At 40.1% G+C, this 21,275-nt stretch overlaps 1 protein-coding gene and 1 long non-coding RNA gene across 7 annotated transcripts in view; one reads left to right on the plus strand and one right to left on the minus strand.

Moving 5' to 3' along the window:
- LOC136153860 (uncharacterized) overlaps positions 1-21,275 on the plus strand; it is a 198,999-nt gene that overhangs the window by 73,421 nt on the left and 104,303 nt on the right. The window lies entirely within an intron of this gene.
- The window catches only part of LOC136153845 (P antigen family member 3-like), an 87,001-nt gene that overhangs the window by 28,837 nt on the left and 36,889 nt on the right, over positions 1-21,275 (minus strand). For 3 of the 6 annotated variants that reach the window (XM_065915964.1, XM_065915963.1, XM_065915962.1), the window contains 2 exons: positions 14,586-14,714; positions 6,621-6,692 (listed from right to left, as the gene is read on the minus strand). The exons of 1 other annotated variant lie outside the window; for it this stretch is intronic. In XM_065915964.1, coding sequence (XP_065772036.1) covers positions 6,621-6,692; positions 14,586-14,714 — 201 coding nt within the window. The remainder of the gene's footprint in view (positions 1-6,620; positions 6,693-14,585; positions 14,715-21,275) is intronic. 2 more of the 6 variants (XM_065915966.1, XM_065915965.1) reach the window with 2 other exon arrangements.

Here is a 21,275-nt window from a genome sequence, read left to right on the forward strand (position 1 = left end):
TTCCTTGCCTCCCAAGCCCCACAACCAATCACTGCTGCTGGTGTATTGAAATCTGCAGGTGATGGGCATGACCAAAATGGGGCTGGACCAGCCTCCTGGACATCCGAGAAAGGGGATTCGCCTTGGTCCAGATTTGAGGCCTGGGTTGTCAAGATAACATCCTCCCTATCTGTGTCAAAGGCTGAGGTTGGCCACCCTGGGTGGTGGTGGATGTTTTGTCCTTCCACACGCAGGACTTGCATTGTTGCCAAATGGAACTCTCTCCCTTGCAGTACCTTCCACCTCCTGTGGTGGTGCTTCCCCTCTCTGCAGGCACAAGGGAGTGTTCCAGTCTCACACCTCATCCTCCAGCACCCCCAGGAGGTGAGACCCCACGGGGAGCCATTTTTCACTCAGTCTTGTTAGTCCTGGCTAGGACCCGACTATTTGCATTTCTAACCCTGCTCAATCTCCCTCTTACTCAACTGGTGAACTCCATGATGAGCAAAGGTCTAAGCATCTTGTTAACTGCACCAGAGTGTCTGCTCCAAGAATGATGTGAGGAGGGGGTAAACAAGCTTTACTTCTCCTGCATCACTGATGGACAGCATTGTGGCAGCATCTATCAGGGTGAAAAATCCTTACAAAACTCTCGTCCTGCCTCAGAGGGAACTTCTTCAGGTCATGTTGTTAATATTTGAGGGAGGGGAAGCAAAAGCACTTTGATGCCCAAAGTGGGGCCTCTTCTGTGTGTGTGTGTGTGTGTGTGTGTGTGGTGTGTGTGTGTGTGTGGTTTAAATTCAGAGAAACGTGTTTGAAAACAACAGGGAGGCACCAATAACTAACCCCAGTGGTAGGCCCTGGAAGCAGAGAATGTGGAGTATGATGACCTGTGTAGTCCATGTACTGATACACTAATGGAATCTTTCTCCAGCCCTGTACTCCTATAGTATTTGAGTAACCAAAGGGACTACAACAGGGCTGTCTGCTGTCACCCTGTTTGTTTAATCTATACACTGAGTACATCATGAGAAATGCTGGGCTGGATGAGTTACAATAATCAAGATAGGCAGGAGAAACATCAACAACCTCAGATATGCGGATGATGCAATTCTAATGGCAGAAAGCAAAGAGGAACTAAGGAGCCTCTTGATGAGGGTGAAGGAGGAGAGTGGAAGAGCCGGCTTAAAACTAAATACTTAAAAAACTAAGATCATGGCATCTGGCCCCATGACTTCATGGCAAATAGAGGGGGAAAGGTGGAAGTTGTGACAGATGTCCTCTTCTTGGGCTCTAAAATCACTGCAGAAGGTGACCGCAGCCATGAAATCAGAAGACATTTGCTTACTGGCAGGAAAGCTCTGAGAAACTCAGTGTGCTATAAGCAGAGACATTACTCTGCCAACAAAGGTCCATATAGTCAAGGCTATGGTCTTCCCAGTAGTCTTGTATGGTTGTGACAGTTGGACCGTAAAGAAGGCAGAGTGCTGAAGAATTGATGCCTGCAAACTTTGGTTCTGGAGAAGAATCCTGAGAGTCCCTTGGACAACGAGGAAATCAAACCAGTCAATCTTAAGGGAAATCAACCCTGAATACTCATTGGAAGGACTGATGCTGAAGCTGAAACTCCAGTATTTTGGTCATCTTATGTGAACAGCTGACTCACTGGAAAACTCTCTGATGCCGGGAAAGATTGAGGGCAGAAGGAGAAGAGGGCATCAGAGGATGAGATGGCTGGATGGCATCACCGATGCAATGCACATGAACTTGGGCAAACTTTGGGAGATGGTGAGGGACAGAGAGGCCCGGTGTGCTGCAGTTCATGGGGTCGCAAAGAGTTGGACATAACTGAGCAACTGAGCATATGCTAGAATTCCTGGAACACAGGTTAACAGAATGTGACGTTGCGTGGGGGTAGGGAGGACTGCAGAGAGAGAAAGAGAAAGAGAGAGACAGCACAGGAACGAGCACTAAGGATATTTGCACAGGGTTCTCTGGGAGTCCCCCACACATTCTGATTAGCTCGTGTGTGTGCAGCATGCACCCAAGGCCAAGAAAAGAACCACAGAAAAGGATTTGGTGGAGGAATCCCAGAGCTCACAGAGGGATGGAGATAGTTCTTCTTACCTGCCAGGGGGAAGAAAACACCCAGAATATGCAGGTGTCTTGTACATTACTCAGAAACTTATTTACCTCAGTAGTGGGGCTAATTAGACCTAGATTAGTGACTGCTCTTGTCCAGTCTAACAAGGATTGAAAGCAAGCCTGAAAAGGATAAATCTTCTAAGCATCTGAAATGCATCACAGGATCAATCTCAACATCACTGAAAGGTATTATCATTACTGCTATTACTCTTATCCTAAAATGCAGAACCCAACAAGGTAAAATTCTCCATGTATAGCATATAGTAAAAAAAATTGTACTGGATTGAAAATAGTTATAGCTAGAAAATAACTGAAGGCCAGTTCGACAACTGAGAAGATTGACTCAAACATCAGCAGTGATTCTGACGTGACATCATCAGTGGCAAAAAGAGAAACAAAAAGCCACGTTTCATACACAGGAACAAAATTAAGAAAGGCAGAAAAATTCTCATCAGAATTTATGCCATCCAGAATTGTATAACTAGTGGAAATACTTTTTTGAAAATGAAGATGAAGTGGAAATATTTAAACCAATGATTATCAAACTAAACATCTGAGAATATTCATTGCTAACAGATATGCCCTACAAAGTTTGTTAATAAAGTTCTTAAGCGAAAAGGAAGACGATATCAGAAGCAACTTTGTATCTATACAAAGAAGTGAATAATACTAGAAATGGTAAAAACCTTTTTATTAATACACATTTTAAAAATATTTAATTTCTTTAAATGATAATCATCTAAAGCAAAATATTAATGGTGCAATGTGGTGTTTGTTACACATGTAAAAATAAAATGTAAGAAAACAATAGCACAAAGGATAGCAGGAAGGAAAGGGAAATACACAGTTGTAAGGTTCTTATGTAAGAAATGGGTATAATATTAATTGAAGGCGTATTGTAAGAAGTATAAAATGCATATTGTAAACTCTAGAGCCACCCTAGAAAGAATTTTTTGGCTATGCATCAGCTCACGGGATCTTAGTTCCCTGGCTAGGGACTGGATCTGGGGCCATGGCAATGAAAGCACTGAATCCTAATCATTGGACCACCAGGGAATTCCCTAGAAAGATTTTTAATAAGATGTATATCTTGAAAGCCAATAGGGGCAATAAAATGGACTAATAAAGAAATAACCAATCTAAATGAAGAGAAGAAACAGGAAACTGGTCACTAAAAACCATATGTGATATAAAGAAAAGCATATCCAGATGGTAGATTTGAAATTGAACTATTTACCCACTAATTGTAAGTTGCCTACACACGTCAATTAAAAGACCTACTTTGGGGGACTCCCCTGGTTGTCCAGTGGTTAAGGATCTGCTTTCCAATGCAGGGGACACAGATTTGATCCTTGGTCTGGGAGCTAAGATTCCCACATGTCACAAGGCAACTAAGCCCTTGTGCCGCAACAAGAGAAGCCCACGTACTGCAACTAGAGAGAAGCCCGAGTGCAGCAGCAAAGACCAATGAAGCCAGATAAATAAATAAAGACCTTGTTTGTCAGATCACATTATGTATGGTAAAAAAAAAATAACCTCACCTTAAATAAGCTAATAATTTAAAATTAAGTATGTGGAAATACTTATACCTCCAAATCCCAAATCAAACAAAAGCTGGCAAGGTTGAATTAACATCATAAAAGTGTACTTCAGAATGAAGATTTTTACTGAAGATACAGAAGGACAGTACATAATGATAGAGAATTCAGTTCACTGAGAAGACATAATAATCATGAATGTGTATGCCATTTCAGAATACAGGAGCCAAAATCTGATAGAATGAAAAGGAGAAACAGACAATCCACAGTTGTAGCTGAAGACTTTGACTTTTCACGCTCAGCCATTAATATAGTAAGTGAGAAACACAGTGAGAAAATATATAGAAGATTGAACAATACTATTAACCGACTTGACCTAATTGATATTTACAGAATGTGCCAAGTCCCAGTTATGTCCAACTGTTTGAGACCCCATGGACTGTAGTGTCCATGGAATTTTTCAAGGAAGAATACTGGAACGGGTTGCCATTTCTTACTCCAGGGGACCTTCCAGACCCAGAGTTTGAACTCGCCTCTCTTGCCTCTCTTGCATTGGCAGGCAGATTCTTTACCACTGCGCCACCTGGGAAGCCCATTTATGGAGCAACAGCAACTAAATACATATTCTTCTGAAGTGAATATGGAAGTTCAACAAAATATGCCAGTTAAAAACCTTAATAAGTTCAAAAGGACTGAAATAACACAAAATATTTTTCCTGACCAAAAAATAATTAAAATAAAGATTAACTATGGAAAGTTAGCTGGAAAATCACAAACTGTTTGTAAATTGAACAAAACTTCAAATTAATGCAAGGATCAAAGGAGAAATAGAAAATATGATATATCAAAATTTATGAGGTGATGCCAAAGCTTCACAGAGGGATATTTATAGCACTAAATGTTTGTATTAGAAAATGGAAAAGGCCAATTATCATTTGAAGATCAATAATCTTCTTTAAGAAACTAGAATAGCACAAAATTTAACCCAAATCCAGCAAAAGAAAAGAATAACAAACATCTTGGAAGAAATCAATTAAATTGAAACCAGAAAATCAGTAGTGCCAAAAAATTCAGTTGAAACCAATGGTTGATACTGTGAATAGATTAATATAATAAGAAACCTGTAGCCTGATTAATTAAAATTAATTAAAAAATTAATTAAAAGAGAGAGAAAGAAAGAGTGACACTAGTTACCAATTTCAGTAATACCATAGGGGATATCAATAGAGAGCTCTCAGATATTAAATGCACAATGAAGGAAGATTTTTAAAATGTTATTCAAAATTTGTTGCATTGTTGGTCGTATCAGACTCTTTGTGACCCTGTGGACTTTAGCCCACTAGGCTCCTCTCTCCATGGGATTTTCCAGGCAAGAATACTGGAATGGGTTGCCGTTTCCTCTTCCAGGGGATCTCCTGATTCAGGGTCCAAACCTGCGTCTCTTATGTCTCCTGGATTGCCAGGTGGTTCTTTATCACTGAGCCATCTGGGAAGCCCCCAAATTTGTTGAATGTAAATCTAAAATTGTGTTCTCACTACACAAACACCTACACACACACACAATTTAACAAAAAACAAAGAAACAAAAAGGGACATAAAGAAATTTTAGGATGTGTTGGATGTGTCTATTATCTTGATTCTGATGATGATATTATCATTGTTTACATAGGCCCAAACTCATCAAATTGTACACAGTAAATATATATGATTTGTTGTATATCACTTATGCTTAAATAAAGCTATTTAAGAAAGGAGAGCAGAACAATGTTATCAAAAAAATTGATACTTACATAAAATGAAAACATTCCTTGAAAAATACTGACTAGCCAAGGTCACTCAAAAAGAAATAAGGATGAATAACTTTATTAATGAAGTTATGTGCACGCATGCTAAGTTTCTTCTGTCATGCCCGACTCTTTGCGATTCTATGGACTATAGGCCGCCAGGCTCCTCTGTCCATGGGATTCCTCAGGCAAAAATAGTGGAGTGGGTTGCCAGGCCCTCCTCCAGGGGATCTACCTGTCCCAGGGATTCAGCCCGTATCTCTTACCTCTCCCGAATTGGTAGGGAGGTTCTTTACCACTAGCGCAACCAGGGAAACCCCAAGGAAGTTAATTCTTCTGCTTCATTTTATGACGCCAAGGTTACCCTGATACCAAACCAAATCAAACAAAGACAACACAAGAAAAGAAAACCACAGGCCAATATTTTTATGAATATAGACACAAAGATTCTTAGTACAATACTAGAAAACCAAATTATCTAGCATGAGGAAGTAGGATTTATCCCAGGAATTAATTAAGACTCAATTAAGTTGATCAGTCATCATCATCAGTTCAGTAGCTCAGTCGTGTCCGACTCTTTGTGACCCCATGAACCGCAGCATGCCAGGCCTCCCTGTTCATCACTAACTCCTGGAGTCTACCCAAACCCATGGCCATTGTGTCGGTGATGCCATCCAACCATCTCATCCTCTGTTGTCCCCCTCTCCTCCTGCCCTCAATCTTTCCCAGCATCAGGGTCTTCTCAAATGAGTCAGCTCTCCGCATCAGATGGCCAAAGTATTGGACTTTCAGCTTCAGCATCAGTCCTTCCAATGAACACCCAGGAATGATCTCCTTTAGGAGGGACTGGTTGGATCTCCTTGCAGTCCAAGGGACTCTCAAGAGTCTTCTCCAACACAATTAAAAAGCATCAATTCTTCAGCACTCAGCTTTCTTTATAGTCCAACTCTCACATCCATACATTAATATACCACATCAACAGAATAAAGGACAAAAACCACATTATCATCTCAGTACCTACATAAAAAGCATTGGACAAAATTCAGCATCCCTTCAAGATAAAAAGTCTCAAACTAGAAGTAGAAGGCAACATTTTCAACCTGATATGAAACATCTCTGAAAAACTCACAGCTATCATCGTGATAGCTTAATGATGAAAGGCAGAAGTACTTACTTCCCCTGAAAATCAGGAACAATAGAAGGATATCATCTCTTACCACTTCTATTCCACATTGTTCTGGAGGTTCTGGACAGGGTAATTAAACAAGGGAAAGAAATAAAATGAATTTACATTGGAAAAGAAATAAAACTTTTCAATTTGCAGATAACATAATCTTGTGTATAGAAAATCCTCAAGAATACCCTCTCCCCACAGAAATTATTAGACCCAATACAGGGGCTCAACAGGTTTACAGAATACAAGGTCATATACAAAGAGCAGATATATTTCTATACACATTCAAGACTTGTACAATAAAAACTACAACACATTGCTGGGTGAAATTAAAGATAGTCTAGATGAGTGGAAAGGCATCTCACATTTATGGATTGGACGACTTACTATTGTGTTAAGATGGCAGTACTCCCCTAATAGAGCCCCATCAAAATTCAAACTGCTCTTTCCCCCAGAAATCAACAAACTGATCCTAGAACTGTCAGAATTAAAAGGGTCCTGGGATAGCCAAAACAGTGTGAAAAAGAACAGGTACTTACACTTCCCAACTACAAAATCCACTTCAAAGCCAAAATAATCAAGACATTATATGGTGTTGTCGCCACGCGTTCTGGGAAACAAACTCACTCAGAAGGACAATATAGATAGTGGAGTGCAGTTTATTACACCAGTGGGCCCGAGGCAGAGTCTCCTCCTGGACAAGGACCCCAACCAGTTTTTGGGAAAACCTTGTATACCTTAAGTGTATGTGCCCAAATCCACCTCCCCAAATTCCCTGAAATTAGTCTGAACAAAGGAAAAGAAAGATACACTCAAAGTTAACCCGTGATTCATATGCCTTAAGCCTAGGTAGTTAACAGTGGACGATTATCAATAGGCCTGTGGTCATACCCCAATAAGCATAATAGATTTTATGATTCTCTTCAGCTACACAGATAATTAGGGTATTCTTTTAGGTGATGGAGAGTTTAGGTATGAGCCCTAGAGCTCTTCCACCCGGGGGGTCTGGTTTTCCAGTTGGTGTGTCATTTCCATAGATACTGGGCATATAGCACAAAGTCCACAGTCCAGCCCAAGATGGAGTCCCGCTATCAAGATGGAGCCTGTTCTGTCTGCTTCCTCCTTCAATGGTAGTGACATAAGGACTCTATATGGACAGATAACAGAATAGAATGGAGATGCAAGAAGCAAAACCATATCTCTGTGGTCAACTGATTATTGTGAGGGGTGCAGAGGCCATTCAATGGCAAAGAATAATGTTTCAACAAATCGTCTTGGAACAACTGGATGTTCACAAACAAATGAATCAGTTTAGACTTATATCTCACACTGTATATAACAATGAACTAAAAATTGATCAAAAACTTAAATATAAGAGCTAAAACTATGAAGCACTCAGAGGAAAACAGAGATGTAAATGTTAATGTTGGATTAGGCAATGATTTCCTAGATATGATGCAAAAGCACAAGCACCAAAAGAAACAAAAATAGGCAATTTGGAATCATCAAAACTAAAACTTTTATCCTTCAAAGGACACTATCAAGAAAGTGAAACATCCTGGGCACCTACTGCATGCTGGCAAGGAGCCTTGAATCCCAGGTGGACCAGAGGAACACCCAAACCACTCTGTATGATGAGGGGAAGGGGGTAGCAAGGGGGAAGGAGATGTGCAGGCTAGGTGGGATCAGTGCTCCTGAGGTGCAGCCAGGGGAGGAAAGGTTTTCCCACACCTGGAGAGGCACTCTTACCTTGAGGGGATCTGTGGGGATGGGGAGGGACCTTTGGGGTTATGGAGGAATGCACCTGGTGTTTCTGCCCCCACTCCTCCCATTCAACATTCAGGAACCTGCTGAGGCCTGGAGTCTACTCCTCTTTACTCTGAAGCTGGACACATTCTGGGGCCCCCTTCAGGTCACACTCAGCATATGCCACACCCCTGCCTAAGCCCACCCTGCCTGAGCTTCACCACACCTAAGCCCTGCCCTTACAGCAAAGCTTTTTTCTTCCTTTTTAAAAATTTCCCTATTTTGCTAGTGTAGCTGTGTCTTATCTTCCAGTGATTATTTCATTTATATGTTTAATTTTTCTAATTCATGTTAGATTTCTTATTTGTTTTATTTTTTTATTATTTGTCATTGTCTTCCACATTTTTTTTCTTTTTCTTTATTTTTTGGTGTGCCATACAGCTTGCGGGATCTTGATTCATGGGCGTGAGCTCCTGTGGTGGGAGGAACAAGTCCAAACTTCTGGATTAACAGAGACACTCAGACCTCATAGAATACTATTTGGAGCGAGGTCTCCTGGAGGTCCATATCTCAACACCCGGTCCTGGCTCTACATAACTGCCTGCAAACTCCAGTGCTAAAATTCTCAGGTCGAACAATCAATGAGAGAAGAACACAGTTCCACCAATAAAAAAAAATGATATGACAAAAAATATGTTACAGACAAAAGAGCAAGGTAAACAAACTACAAGAGCACATAAATGAAGGGGAAATAAGGTAACTACCTGGAAAACAATTTAGAGTAAGGATATTAAAGATGATCCAAAACCTTGAAAATACAGTGGAGGTATGGATTTTAAAAAATACAAGAAATATTTGACAAAGATTAAGAAGAAATAAGGAGCAAACAAACAAAGATGAAAACACAATAACTGAAGTGAAAAATACACTAGAAGAAATCAATATGAGACTCACTGAAGCAGGAGAACAAATAAGTGAGTTACAAGACAGAATGGTGGAAATTAACTGCTGAGGAGCAGAATAAAGAAAAAAGAATGAAAAGCACACTAAACACACTAACATTCAAATTTTAGGCATCTTAGAGGAAGAAGAGGGCTTCCCTGGTGGCTCAGAGGTTAAAGCGTCTGCCTCCAATGTGGGAGACCCAGGTTCGATCCCTGGGTCGGGAAGATCCGCTGGAGAAGGAAATGGCAACCCACTCCAGTATTCTTGCCTGGAGAATTCCATGGACAGAGGAACCTGGTAGGCTACAATCCACGGACTCGCAAAGAGTCTGACACAACTGAGTGACTTCACTTCACTTCACTTCAGAGGAAGAAGAGAAAAAGAAAGGGATTGAGAAAATATTCAAAGAGATTATAGTAAAAAAAACTTCCCTAACATGGGAAAAGAAATAGCCATCTAAGTCCCGGAAGAGCAGAGAGTCCCATATAGGATAAACACTAGGATAACACACTGAGACATATATTAACCAAACTAACAAAAATTAAATAAAAATGCATATTAAAAGCAGCAAGGGAAAAGCAGAAGATAACATAGAAGGGAATCCCATAAAGTTTTCAGCTGACTTTTCAGCAGAAATTCTGCAGTCCAGAAGGGAGTGGCAGGATATATTTAATGTGATGAAACGGAAAAACCTACAACCAAGATGACTCTGCCCAGTAATGATCTCATTCAAATTCAATGGAGAAATCAAAAACTTTAGAGACAAGCAAAAGCTAAGAGGATTCAGCACCACCAAACCAGCATTACAACAAGTGCTAAAGAAATTCTCAAGGCAGGGAGCACAAGAGAAGTAAAAGACCTACAAAAACAAACACAAAAGAATTAAGAAAATGGTAATAGGAACATATATATCAACAATTATCTTAAATGTAAATAGATTCAATGCCCCAACCAAAAGACAAAGACTCGCTGAATAGACACAAAAGGAAGACCGGTGTATATGCTGCCTACAACAGACCCACTGCAGACTGAGGGACACATACAGACTGAAAGTGAGGGCATGGAAAAAGATATTCCATGCAAATGGAAATCAAAAGAAAGCTGAGTAGCAATGCTCATATCAGATAAAATAGATTTAAAATAGAAACTGTTGCAAGAGATAAGGAAGGACACTGCATGATGATCAAGGGATAAATCCAAGAAGGAGATATAGTAGTTTTAAATATTTATGTACCCTAAATAGGAGCACCTCAATACATGAGGCAAATGGTAACAAGTATTGAAGAGGAAATCCACAGTAGTACAATAATCGTGGGGGACTTTAACAGCACACTTACACCAATAAGCAGATCATCCATGCAGAAAATTAATAAGGAAATTCAGTCTTTAAATAAAACAATAGATCTGATTGATTTGACTGATATTTAAAGGACATCCCACCTGAAAGCAGCAGAGTACACTTTCTTCTTAAGTGCACATGGAACATTCTCCAGGAGAGACCACATCTTGGGTCACAAATGAAGCCTCAGAACATTTAAGAAAATTGAAATTGTATCAAACATCTTTCCCAATCACAGTATTATGATATTAGAAAATAATTACAGGGAAAAAACTGCAGAAACAAAAGTACATGGAGGATAAACATTGCACTGCAAAATAACCAAGTGATCACTGAAGAAGTTAAACAGAAAATTTAAAAATACATAGAAAGAAAAAAAATACATAGAAAGAATGACAGTGAAAACACAAAGACCACAAACCTGTGAGATGCAGCAAAACCCGTTCTAAGGAAGAAGTTTATAACAATTCAATCTCACCTCAAGAAGCAAGAGAAATCTCAAATAAACAATCTAATCTCACACCTAAAGCAACTAGAGGAAGAAGCACAAGGAAAACCCAATGTCAGTAGAAAGAAAGAAATCATAAAGATCACAGCAGACATAAGTGAAATAGAAATGAAGTAAACAATAGCAAGGATCATTAAAAGGAAAAGTTGGTTGCTCGAGAAGATAAGCAATACTGAAAAATTTTTAGGCAGACTGCTCACAAAGAAAAGGGAGAGGACCCAAATTAATAAAATTAGAAATGAAGAAAGGGAAGTTATGACTGACACCACAGAAATACAAAAGATCATAAGAGAACACTACAAGCAACTGCATGCCAATAAAATGGACAACCTGGAAGAAATGGACATATTCTTAGAAAGATACAACTTTCTAAGACTGAAAGAGGAAGAATTAGAAAATATAAACAATTCAATGGCAAGTAATGAAAGTGAAAGTGTGAGTCACTCAGTCTTGTCTGACTCTTAGCCCCCCAATATCCTCTGTCCATGGAATTCTCCAGTCAAAAATACTGGTGTGGGTAGCCATTCTCTTCTCCAGGGGATCTTCCTGACCCAGAAATCGAACCTGGGTCTTGGGCATTGCAAGTGTATTCTGTACCATTTGAGCCACCAGGCAAGCCCAAATGTAAGACTGGACACTATACAACTCTTAGAGGAAAGCATAGGAAAAACACACTTTGACATAAGCCATAGCAAGATCTTTTTTGACTCACATTCTGGAGTAATGAATACAAAAACATAAACAAGCAAATGGGACCAAGTTAAACTTAAAAGCTTTTGCACAGCAAGCTAAACCATAAACAAAATGAAAAGACAGCCCTCAGAATGTCAGAAAATATTTACAAATGAAGCAACTGAAAAGGGACTAATCCCACAAATGTACAAGAATCTCACTGGGCTCAAGATCAAAAGAATAAGCAAGTCAATCCAAAAATGAACAGAAGACCTAAATAGACATTTCTCCAGAGAAGACATACTGATGGCCCACAAACACACAGAATGATACTCAATCTCATTCATTATGAGAGAAATACGAATCAAAAGTACAATGAGGTTTCACCACACACTAATCAGAATAACCAGCATGAAAAAGTCTACAAAGAGTAACTGCTGAAGAGGATATGCAGAAAAGGGAACTCTCCTGCTCTGTTGGTTGGAGTGTAAACTGACACAGCCACTATGGCAAACAGGGAGGACATTCCTTTAAAAACTAGTAATAAAGTTAAAATATGACCCAACAATACCATTGCTTGGCATATACCCTGTGGAAATCAAAACTGAAAAAGACACTTGTACCACAATCCTCACTGAAGCTCTATTGACAAGAGCCAGCACATGGAAGCAACTTAGACATCTCTTGACAGATAAATTGATAAAGAAGATGTGGTACATATATATATAATGAAATATAACTCAGCCATAAAAAGGAACAAAATTGAGTCATTTGTAGTGAGGTGGATGAACCTAGAGCCTGTAATACACAGTGAAATCAGTCAAAAAGAGAAAAACCAATAGTGTATACTAACGTATATATATGGAATCTAGAAAAATATTGATGAACCTACTACAGGGAAAGAATGGAGAGGCAGACACAGAGTGGACTTGTGGGCATTGCAGGGGAAGGAGAGGATGGGATGAATTGAGAAAGTAGCATTGACCTATATACACTACCATGAGTAAAGTAGATAGTTAGTCGGAAGCTGCTATATAACCCAGGGAGCCCAGCCTGGTGCTCTGTGATGACCTAGAGGAGTGGGATGGGAGAGGGGAGGGAGGCTCAAAAGGGAGAGTATATATGTATAATTATGGCTGATTCACATCATTGTACTGCAAAAACCAATACAACATTGTAAAGCAATTGCCTCCAGTTAAAAAACCTGACAATATGGTATTACCTCACAGCAGTCAGAATGGCCATGATGAAAAAAAAAAAATCTACAAACAGTAAATGCTGGAGAAGATGTGGAGATAAAGGAACTCTCTTGCACTGTTTGGAATTTAAATTGATATAGCCACTATGGAGAACGGTGTGGAGGTTCTATAAGAAACTAGGAATAAAATTACTGTTTGACCCAACAATCTCACTACTGAACAGGTACCCTGAGAAAACCATAATTCAAAAAGAAACATGCACCCAGTGTTCATTGCAGAGCTATTTATAATAGCCAGGACATGGATGCAACCCAGATGTCCATCAACAGATGAACGGATAAAGAAGTTTGGTATATTGGTACATTATACCATTTGGTATATTGGTATATTGGTACAATGGAATATTACCCAGTCATTGAAAAGAATGAAAACGGGGCATTTGTAGTGATGTGTATGAACCTAGAATCTGTCATTCAGAGTGAAATAAGTCAGAAAGAGAAAACAATATTAATGTATATATATATATGGAATCTAGAAAAATGCATATATATGGAATCTAGAAAAATTAAAAATATATATGGAATCTAGAAAAGTGGTACTGATGAAACTATTTGCAGGGCAGAAATAGAAAAACAAATGTGGAGAATGGACTTGCAGACATGGGGTTTAGGGAGTGAGGGGGTGGGATGAATTGAGAGAGTAGCACTGACATATATGCACTACCCTGTGTCAAATAGATAGCTAGTGGGAAGTTGCTGTATAGCACAGGGAGCTCAGCTTGGTGCTCTGTGATGACCTAGATGGGTGGGGTGGGAGAGTGGGAGGGAAGCACAGGAGGAAGTGGATGTGCGTGTGTGTGTGTGTGTGTGTGTGTGTGTGTGTGTGTGTATACACAGCTGGATACACATTTATCCAAGTTGTTGTGCCCCAGAGACAAACACGACATTGTAAGTCAACTATGCACCCATTAAAAACTAAAGTTAAAAAATAAATAAATAACAACAACAAAAGAGAGTGAAGACAACCTATAGTATGGGAGAAAATTTTTTGCAAATCATGTACATAATAAGGGACATGTATCCATAATATGCGCTTCTCTGGTGGCTCAGAGGTTAAAGCGTCTGCCTCCAATGTGGGAGACCCGGATTTGATCCCTGGGTCAGGGAAGATCCTCTGGAGAAGGAAATGGTAACCCACTCCAGTATTCTTGCCTGGAAAATCCCATGGACAGAGGAGTCTGGTAGGCTACAGTCCATGGGGTTGCAAAGAGTCAGACACGACTGAGCGACTTCACTTTCTTTCTTTTCTTTCTATCCATAATATATAAAGGAATCTTACAACTCAATCCAAAAACAAGAAACACAATTAAAGATGGACAAAGGACTTGAATAGATCTTTCTCCTAAGAAGATATACAAATAGCCACTGAACACATGAGAAGGTGCTGAACATCATTAGCTTCAAAAAAATGAAAATCAAAGTTACAATGAGATACCAATTCACACCTGCTGGGATGGCTACAATAAAGCAGACAGATAAAAACAAACGTGGAGATACCTGAAGCCAGATTCAATGCTGATTGGAGTTTAAAATGGTACAGCTCCTTTCCAAAACAATGCAGCAGTTTCTCAAAAGGTAAACAAGAGTGATCATATGACCCAGCAATTCCTCTTCTAGGTATATACGCTAAAGAAATGAAAACATATGTATACTCATAAAACTTGTATATGATGTTCACAGTAGCATCAACCATTAGTTACCGAAAGTACAAACAATAGAAATACCCATGACTTCACAACTAGATATGGTACATATATACAGTGAAATGCTGTTCAACAATAATAAAAAATGAAATACATCATGGATGAGCTTTTAAAATATTTTCAAGTCAAAGAAACCAGTCATAAAGAATAATATACTGTGTGATTGCATGTATGTACAATGTTGAGAACAGACAGAAAATGCACTGGTAGGTGCCTAGCATTCGGGTTTTTCATTTGAGTGATTAAAATATTGTTAAGTTGTGTTGATGGTTGCACACTTTTGTGAATATACTAAGTATCACTGACATGTTCAAGTTCAAGGATTCCACTGTATGATTTGTAGAGTAAATATAATTTGTAACAATTTATTTATAACAATAAAGCTGTTGAAATTGATATAAGTAAAGAAACTAAATAAATAACATTTCAGTCCAAACCATATATTCCAATAATCCCAAAGCTTCTCTGGAAAGGACTGAGTCCTGTAAATGTTGGCACACAAAGGGATTATAACTGTGTTACTTGTGTGATAACACAGTAAAGTAAGTCAAAGTTCTATTCCTGCAATAACTCACAGCTGAGTACAAGAGGTTGTCCAACAATTGGTTATGCTTTATAAACTGGTGACTTCACAGATATCTTCTCCACACAGACTCAAGGACTGAGGGAGTGTTCTTTCAGTCAGGAGCACAAAAAATTATTCAACTCAATAAATACTCAGTAGGCTCACAATGTTTCAGACAGGACCTCGAATCAACATCCCACATGGCATGTTCCAGCCATTCTGAACCTCTTTCTAGTCATCACATACGCGATGCTCTCTCTGATTTCCACAACTTCATTATCTTCTGTCAGGGATGATTCCCTCCATCTTCATCTGACTGAAACACCTTACCTTCAGCTCTCAGGACTTGTCTTTCTCTAGGGAGCTTCTCTGTCCTTCTGAAGTTAGATTATTTCCTGGTATGTACAGACAAGTCCATATAATTACCTTCTCTCTGATAGAAAGCACTTACCAAGTTACTTGTCAGTGCTTTTTTATTGAATGTCTCCCAACAGACTAGGAGTCACTGAGGGTGGATATTGTGTGTGTCTTTTCCACCCTTGAGTCCAAGAACCTAACATAAATCTGGGAGACACTGTTTAACAGATTCAGTGTCATAGTTCAGTATCAGATGTTAGAATGGGGAAATAATCAGTTATGAAATCATATATCAAATTCTTCTTCATCCAACACAGGTTCAATCTGAATGGAGGCAGAAGCCCTAAATAGACATTTCTCCAAAGAAGACATACAGATGGTCAATAAACACATGAAAAGATGCTCAATGTCATTAATTATTAGAAAAATGCAAATCAAAACTACAGTGAGGTATTATCTCACATGTTCAGAATGGCCATCACCAAAAGAAATCTACAAACAATAAGTGCTAGAGAGGTTGTGGTAAAAAGGAAACCTACTGCACTGTTGGTGGGGATGTACATTGATACAGTCACTATGGAGAACACTATGAAGTTTCCTTAAAAAACTAAAATTAAAACTACCATAGGACCCAGAAATCCCACAGCTGGGAATATACCCAGAGAAAACCATAATTCAAAAAGACACATGTAGACCAATCTTCATTGCAGCAGTGTTTACAATAGCTAGGGTATGGAAGCAACTTAGATGTCCATTGAAAGATGAATGGATAAATAATTTGTGGTACATATGTACAATGAAATTTTACTCAGCCAAGGAAAGGGATGGAATTGTGCCATTTGTAGAGATGTGGATGGAAATAGAGACTGTCATACAGAATGAATTTAGTCAGAAAGAGAAAAACAAATATTGTATATTAATGCATACATGTGGAATCTAAAAATAATGGTATAGATGACCTTGTTTGCAAAGCAGAAACTGAGATGCAGATGTAGAGAACAAATGTATATACACCAAGGGAGAAGGGGCAGTGAGATGAATTGGAAGACAGGGATTGACACATATGCAAGATTGCCGCTATGTATAATATAGATAACTAATGAGAACCTACTGGATAACACAAGGAACTCTACTCAGTGCTCTGGAGGGACCAAAACAAGAAGGAAATCCAACAGAGAAGGGATATATGTATAGGTATTGTGGAGTCACCTTGCCATACAACAGAAACTGACACAACATTGTAAAGAATCTATACTTCAATAAAAAATCTGAATGGAAGAGTTCAGTTAATAAATTTGATATTTTTAATTTTAATGGGTGGAACATGACAGAATTTCATTATAAAACGACAAGTATATCAACACTGATTCAAGTTCAGAATGGGATAAGTGGAAATGCAGTCTGAGGTCTGGGTGTCTCGGGGAAAGGTTTCTTTGGTCAGAATAGGATACACACAGCAAGGGTTAAGCCCTTGTTTTCCATTGAAGGCTGTTGTGTCTGGAGCAGTGCCTGGAAGTGTGGGCACAATTTTGATACCAGAAGGGGACATTGGCCTAGGAGAAGCCTATCCAGTAAAGATGGAAACACAGAAATATGAAGTTGGTTAACTGAAGGCATCATTGAGATACTAAATTGGCCATGCATGGAACCTCTCTGCCTAAGGACTTTTTCTTAAATAGATAACTTTCATCATAACTTGAACCAATTTTGTCATGTTTTCTACCATCTCAAGACTGTATCTTAACTAAGTGATCCTAGCTCTGTCCAGTGTTTCATTCCTGGTCCCTCTTTGTCACCAGAGAGACAAGGTTGAGTCCTCTGCTGGTTCCTGGGGACACTCTCAGGGACTTTAACAAACCTTATCCATCACCTTGGACTCACCTAAAACCTCCCCAGGCTGTGCCCATTCCTACAATGGCCACATAGGGCCTGGGACCCCAGAGTTGGCACTCTTGGCTGTAGAACAAACTATGAGAGCTAGTTCCTTAACTTTACAACATACAATTTTTATCTCCCCTTACACACCCCTTGAGAAATCTTTATGTGGGTCAAGAAGCAACAGTTAGAACTGGACATGGAAGAACTGATTGGTTCAGAATTGGGAAAGGAGTATGACAAGGGTTTATATTGTCACCCTGCTTATTTAGCTTATTTGAAGAGTACGCCATGCGAAATGCTAGACTGGATGAATCACAAGCTGGAATCAATATTGCCCTGAGAAATATCAACAATTTCAGATATGCAGATGATACTACTCTAATGGCAGAAAATGAAGAGGAACCAAAGAGCCTTCTGACGAGACTGAAAGAGGAGAGTGACAAAGCTGTCTTGAAACTCAGCATTGAAAAAACTAAGATCATGGCATTCAGTCCCATCACGTCCTGGCAAATAGATGGGGGGAAAGTGGAAGCAGGGACCGATTTTATTTTCTTGGGCTCCAAAATCACTGTGGATGGTGACTGCAGTCACAAAATTAAAAGACACTTTCTTCTTGGAAGGAAAGACAAATGAAAAACCTAGTTCAGTTCAGTTCAGTCGCTCAGTCATGTCCGACTCTTTGCCACCCCATGAACCACAGCACGCCAGGCCTCTCTGTCCATCACCAAATCCCGGAGTCCACCCAAACCCACGTCCATTGAGTTGGTGATGCCATCCAACCATCTCATCCTGTCGTCCCCTTCTCCTCCTGCCCTCAATCTTTCCCAACATCAGGGTCTTTTCAAATGAGTCAGCTCTTCGCATCAGGTGGCCAAAGTATTGGAGTTTCAGCTTCAAAATCAGTCCCTGCAATGAACACCCAGGACTGATCTCCTTTAGGATGGACTGGTTGGATCTCCTTGCTGTCCAAGGGACTCTCAAGAGTCTTCTCCAACGCCACAGTACAAAAGCATCAATTCTTTGGAGCTCAGGTTTCTTGATGATCCAACTTTCACATTCATACATGACCACTGGAAAAACCACAGCATTAACTAGATGGACCTTTGTTTTGACAAAGTAATGTCTCTACTTTTTAATATTCTGTCTAGGTTGGTCGTAACTTTCCTTCCAAGGAGTAAGTGTCTTAATTTCATGGCTTCAATCACCATCTGCAGTGATTTTGGAGCCCAGAAAAACAAAGTCAGCTACTGTTTCCACTGTTTCCCCATCTATTTGCCATGAAGTGATGGGATCGGATGCCATGATCTTAGTTTTCTGAATGTTGAGCTTTAAGCCAACTTTTCCACTCTCCTCTTTCACTTTCATCAAGAGGCTCTTTAGTACTTCTTCACTTTCTGCCATACAGTATATTAAATAGCAGAGACATCACTTTGCTGACCAAGGTCCATCCACTCAAAGCTATGGTTTTCCCAGCAATGGCAACCCACACCAGTATTCTTGCCTGGAAAATCTCATGGATGGAGGAGCCTGGTAGGCTGCAGTCCATGAAATTGCTAAGAGTCGGACACAACCGAGTCATTTCACTTTCACTTTTCACTTTCATGCATTGGAGAAGGAAATGGCAACCCACTCTAGTGTTCTTGCCTGGGGAATCCCAGGGACAGGGGATCCTGGTGGGCTGCTGTCTATGAGGTCGCACAGAATTGGACACGACCGAAGCAACTTAGCAACAGTAGCAGCAGCAGCATATACAGATATGAGACTTGGACCATAAAGAAGGTTGAACACCGACAAATTGATACTTCTGAACTGTGATGCTGGAGAAGACTCTTGAGATTCCCTTGGAATACAAGATCAAACCACTCAATCACAAAGGAAATCAACCCAGAATGTATGTTTGAAGGACTGATGCTGAACCTGAAGCTGCAACAGTTTGGCCACACGATGTGAAGCACTGACTCATTGGAAAAGACCCTGATGCTATGAAAGATTGAATGCAAAAGGAGAAGGGTGCCACAGAGGATGCAATGGTTAGATAGCATCACTGACTGAATGGACATGAATGTGAGCAAACTCCAGGAGACAGTGAAGGATAGGGAATCCTGATATGCTGCAGTCCATGGGTTCTCAAAAAGTGGGACACAGCTTATCAACTGCAAAACGACAACAACCTAATAACTCACTTGATGTCAACTCACAGAGATGTCTGTGCCCTGGTATGTAAACTAAAAGAACAGCATAGAGGACTTCCCTGTAGTCCAGGGGGGGTCGCAGTCTGCCTTCCAATTCAGAGTACATGGGTTCTACCCCTACTCTGGGAAAATCCAAATGCTGTGGGGCAACTAAACCCGTGTGCTGCACCTACTGAGGCCCACATGCACTGGAGCCTGTGCTTTGCAACAAGAGAAGCCTCCAACTTGCCGCAACTAGAGAAAGCCTGGGCACAGCAACGAGGACACAGCACAGTCAAAATAAACTAAAAAAAGAAAGAACAGCATAGCTATGGCACTTAGTCCCTTCACTCCAGCACTCTAGTTCTGCACTGATAAACTGGGTGTGGTGGGGGTGTGAGAGAGTTGCACTGTCTGTAGCACTTGCTGGCTAATTTTGGTGGTGTAAATACTGTCACCATTGCTAATGTTGAGCAGCTAGCAATCTACAAGTCGGTTTGTAAAACCCCTGGAAATTTAGGGGTGAGCAGGTACGATTCTTGTGTGATCTGGCTCGAGCACACTGCTGAGTGGAGTGAAACTAAATGAGATTTTCGAGAATCCTGGCAGTCTTGTCCTCCTCACTGATGCATGTTTCATGGGTCTGCGGTTTATGACATCTTCTGAACCATAACCAGGCTATTTGCATCTTACATTTCCCATGCTGGGGGACGGGGGGAAGAGAAGGAAGTGTTGGGCTTCAGGGCCCCATCCTCACAGAGTGTATGGAAAACGAGGTGGTGTGATCAAGTCTCTGATGTGAGTTCAAAACCTGCTTAGGCCTCTCATATCTCCTACCCCTCAAATACACACCATGAAACCCAGGCAGCCATAACCACAGGAACTTGTCTAAGCTCACCCATGCAGTAAGTGACGGACTTGGGATTCTACCTCAGATATGACTTTCCACAACGTCAAAGTCAGTTTTCACTGGAAATGGTCAGCTTTCATTCAAATCCCAAAGAAAGGCAATATCAAAGAACGATCAAACAACCACACAACTGTGCTCATCTCATATGCTAGCAAAGTAATGCTCAAAATTCTCCAAGGTAGGCTTCAAGAGTACGTGAACTGAGAACTTCCAGATGTTCAAGCTGGATTTAACAGCTTTAAAAGGCAGAGGAACCAGAGGTCAAATTGCCAACATCCACTGGATCATAGAAAAAGCAAGAGAATTCCAGAAAAACATCTACTGCTGCTTCATTGATTACGCTAAGGCCTTTGACAGTGTGGATCACAACAAAATGTGGACAATTCTTAGAGATGGGACTAACTGACCACCTTACATGCCTCCTGAGAAATCTGTATGCAGGTCAGGAAGCAACAGGTAGAAACAGATATGGAACAATGAACTGCTTTCAAATTGGGAACGGAGTACATAAAGGCTGTATATTTTCACCCTTCTGAATGAGAGTTCCAGAGAACAGCAAGGAGAGAAAAGAAAGCCTTTTTGAGTGAACAATGCAAACAAATA

Source organism: Muntiacus reevesi, chromosome X (genome assembly GCF_963930625.1).
Source record: "Muntiacus reevesi chromosome X, mMunRee1.1, whole genome shotgun sequence".
In the NCBI taxonomy this organism is placed as follows: domain Eukaryota; kingdom Metazoa; phylum Chordata; class Mammalia; order Artiodactyla; family Cervidae; genus Muntiacus; species Muntiacus reevesi.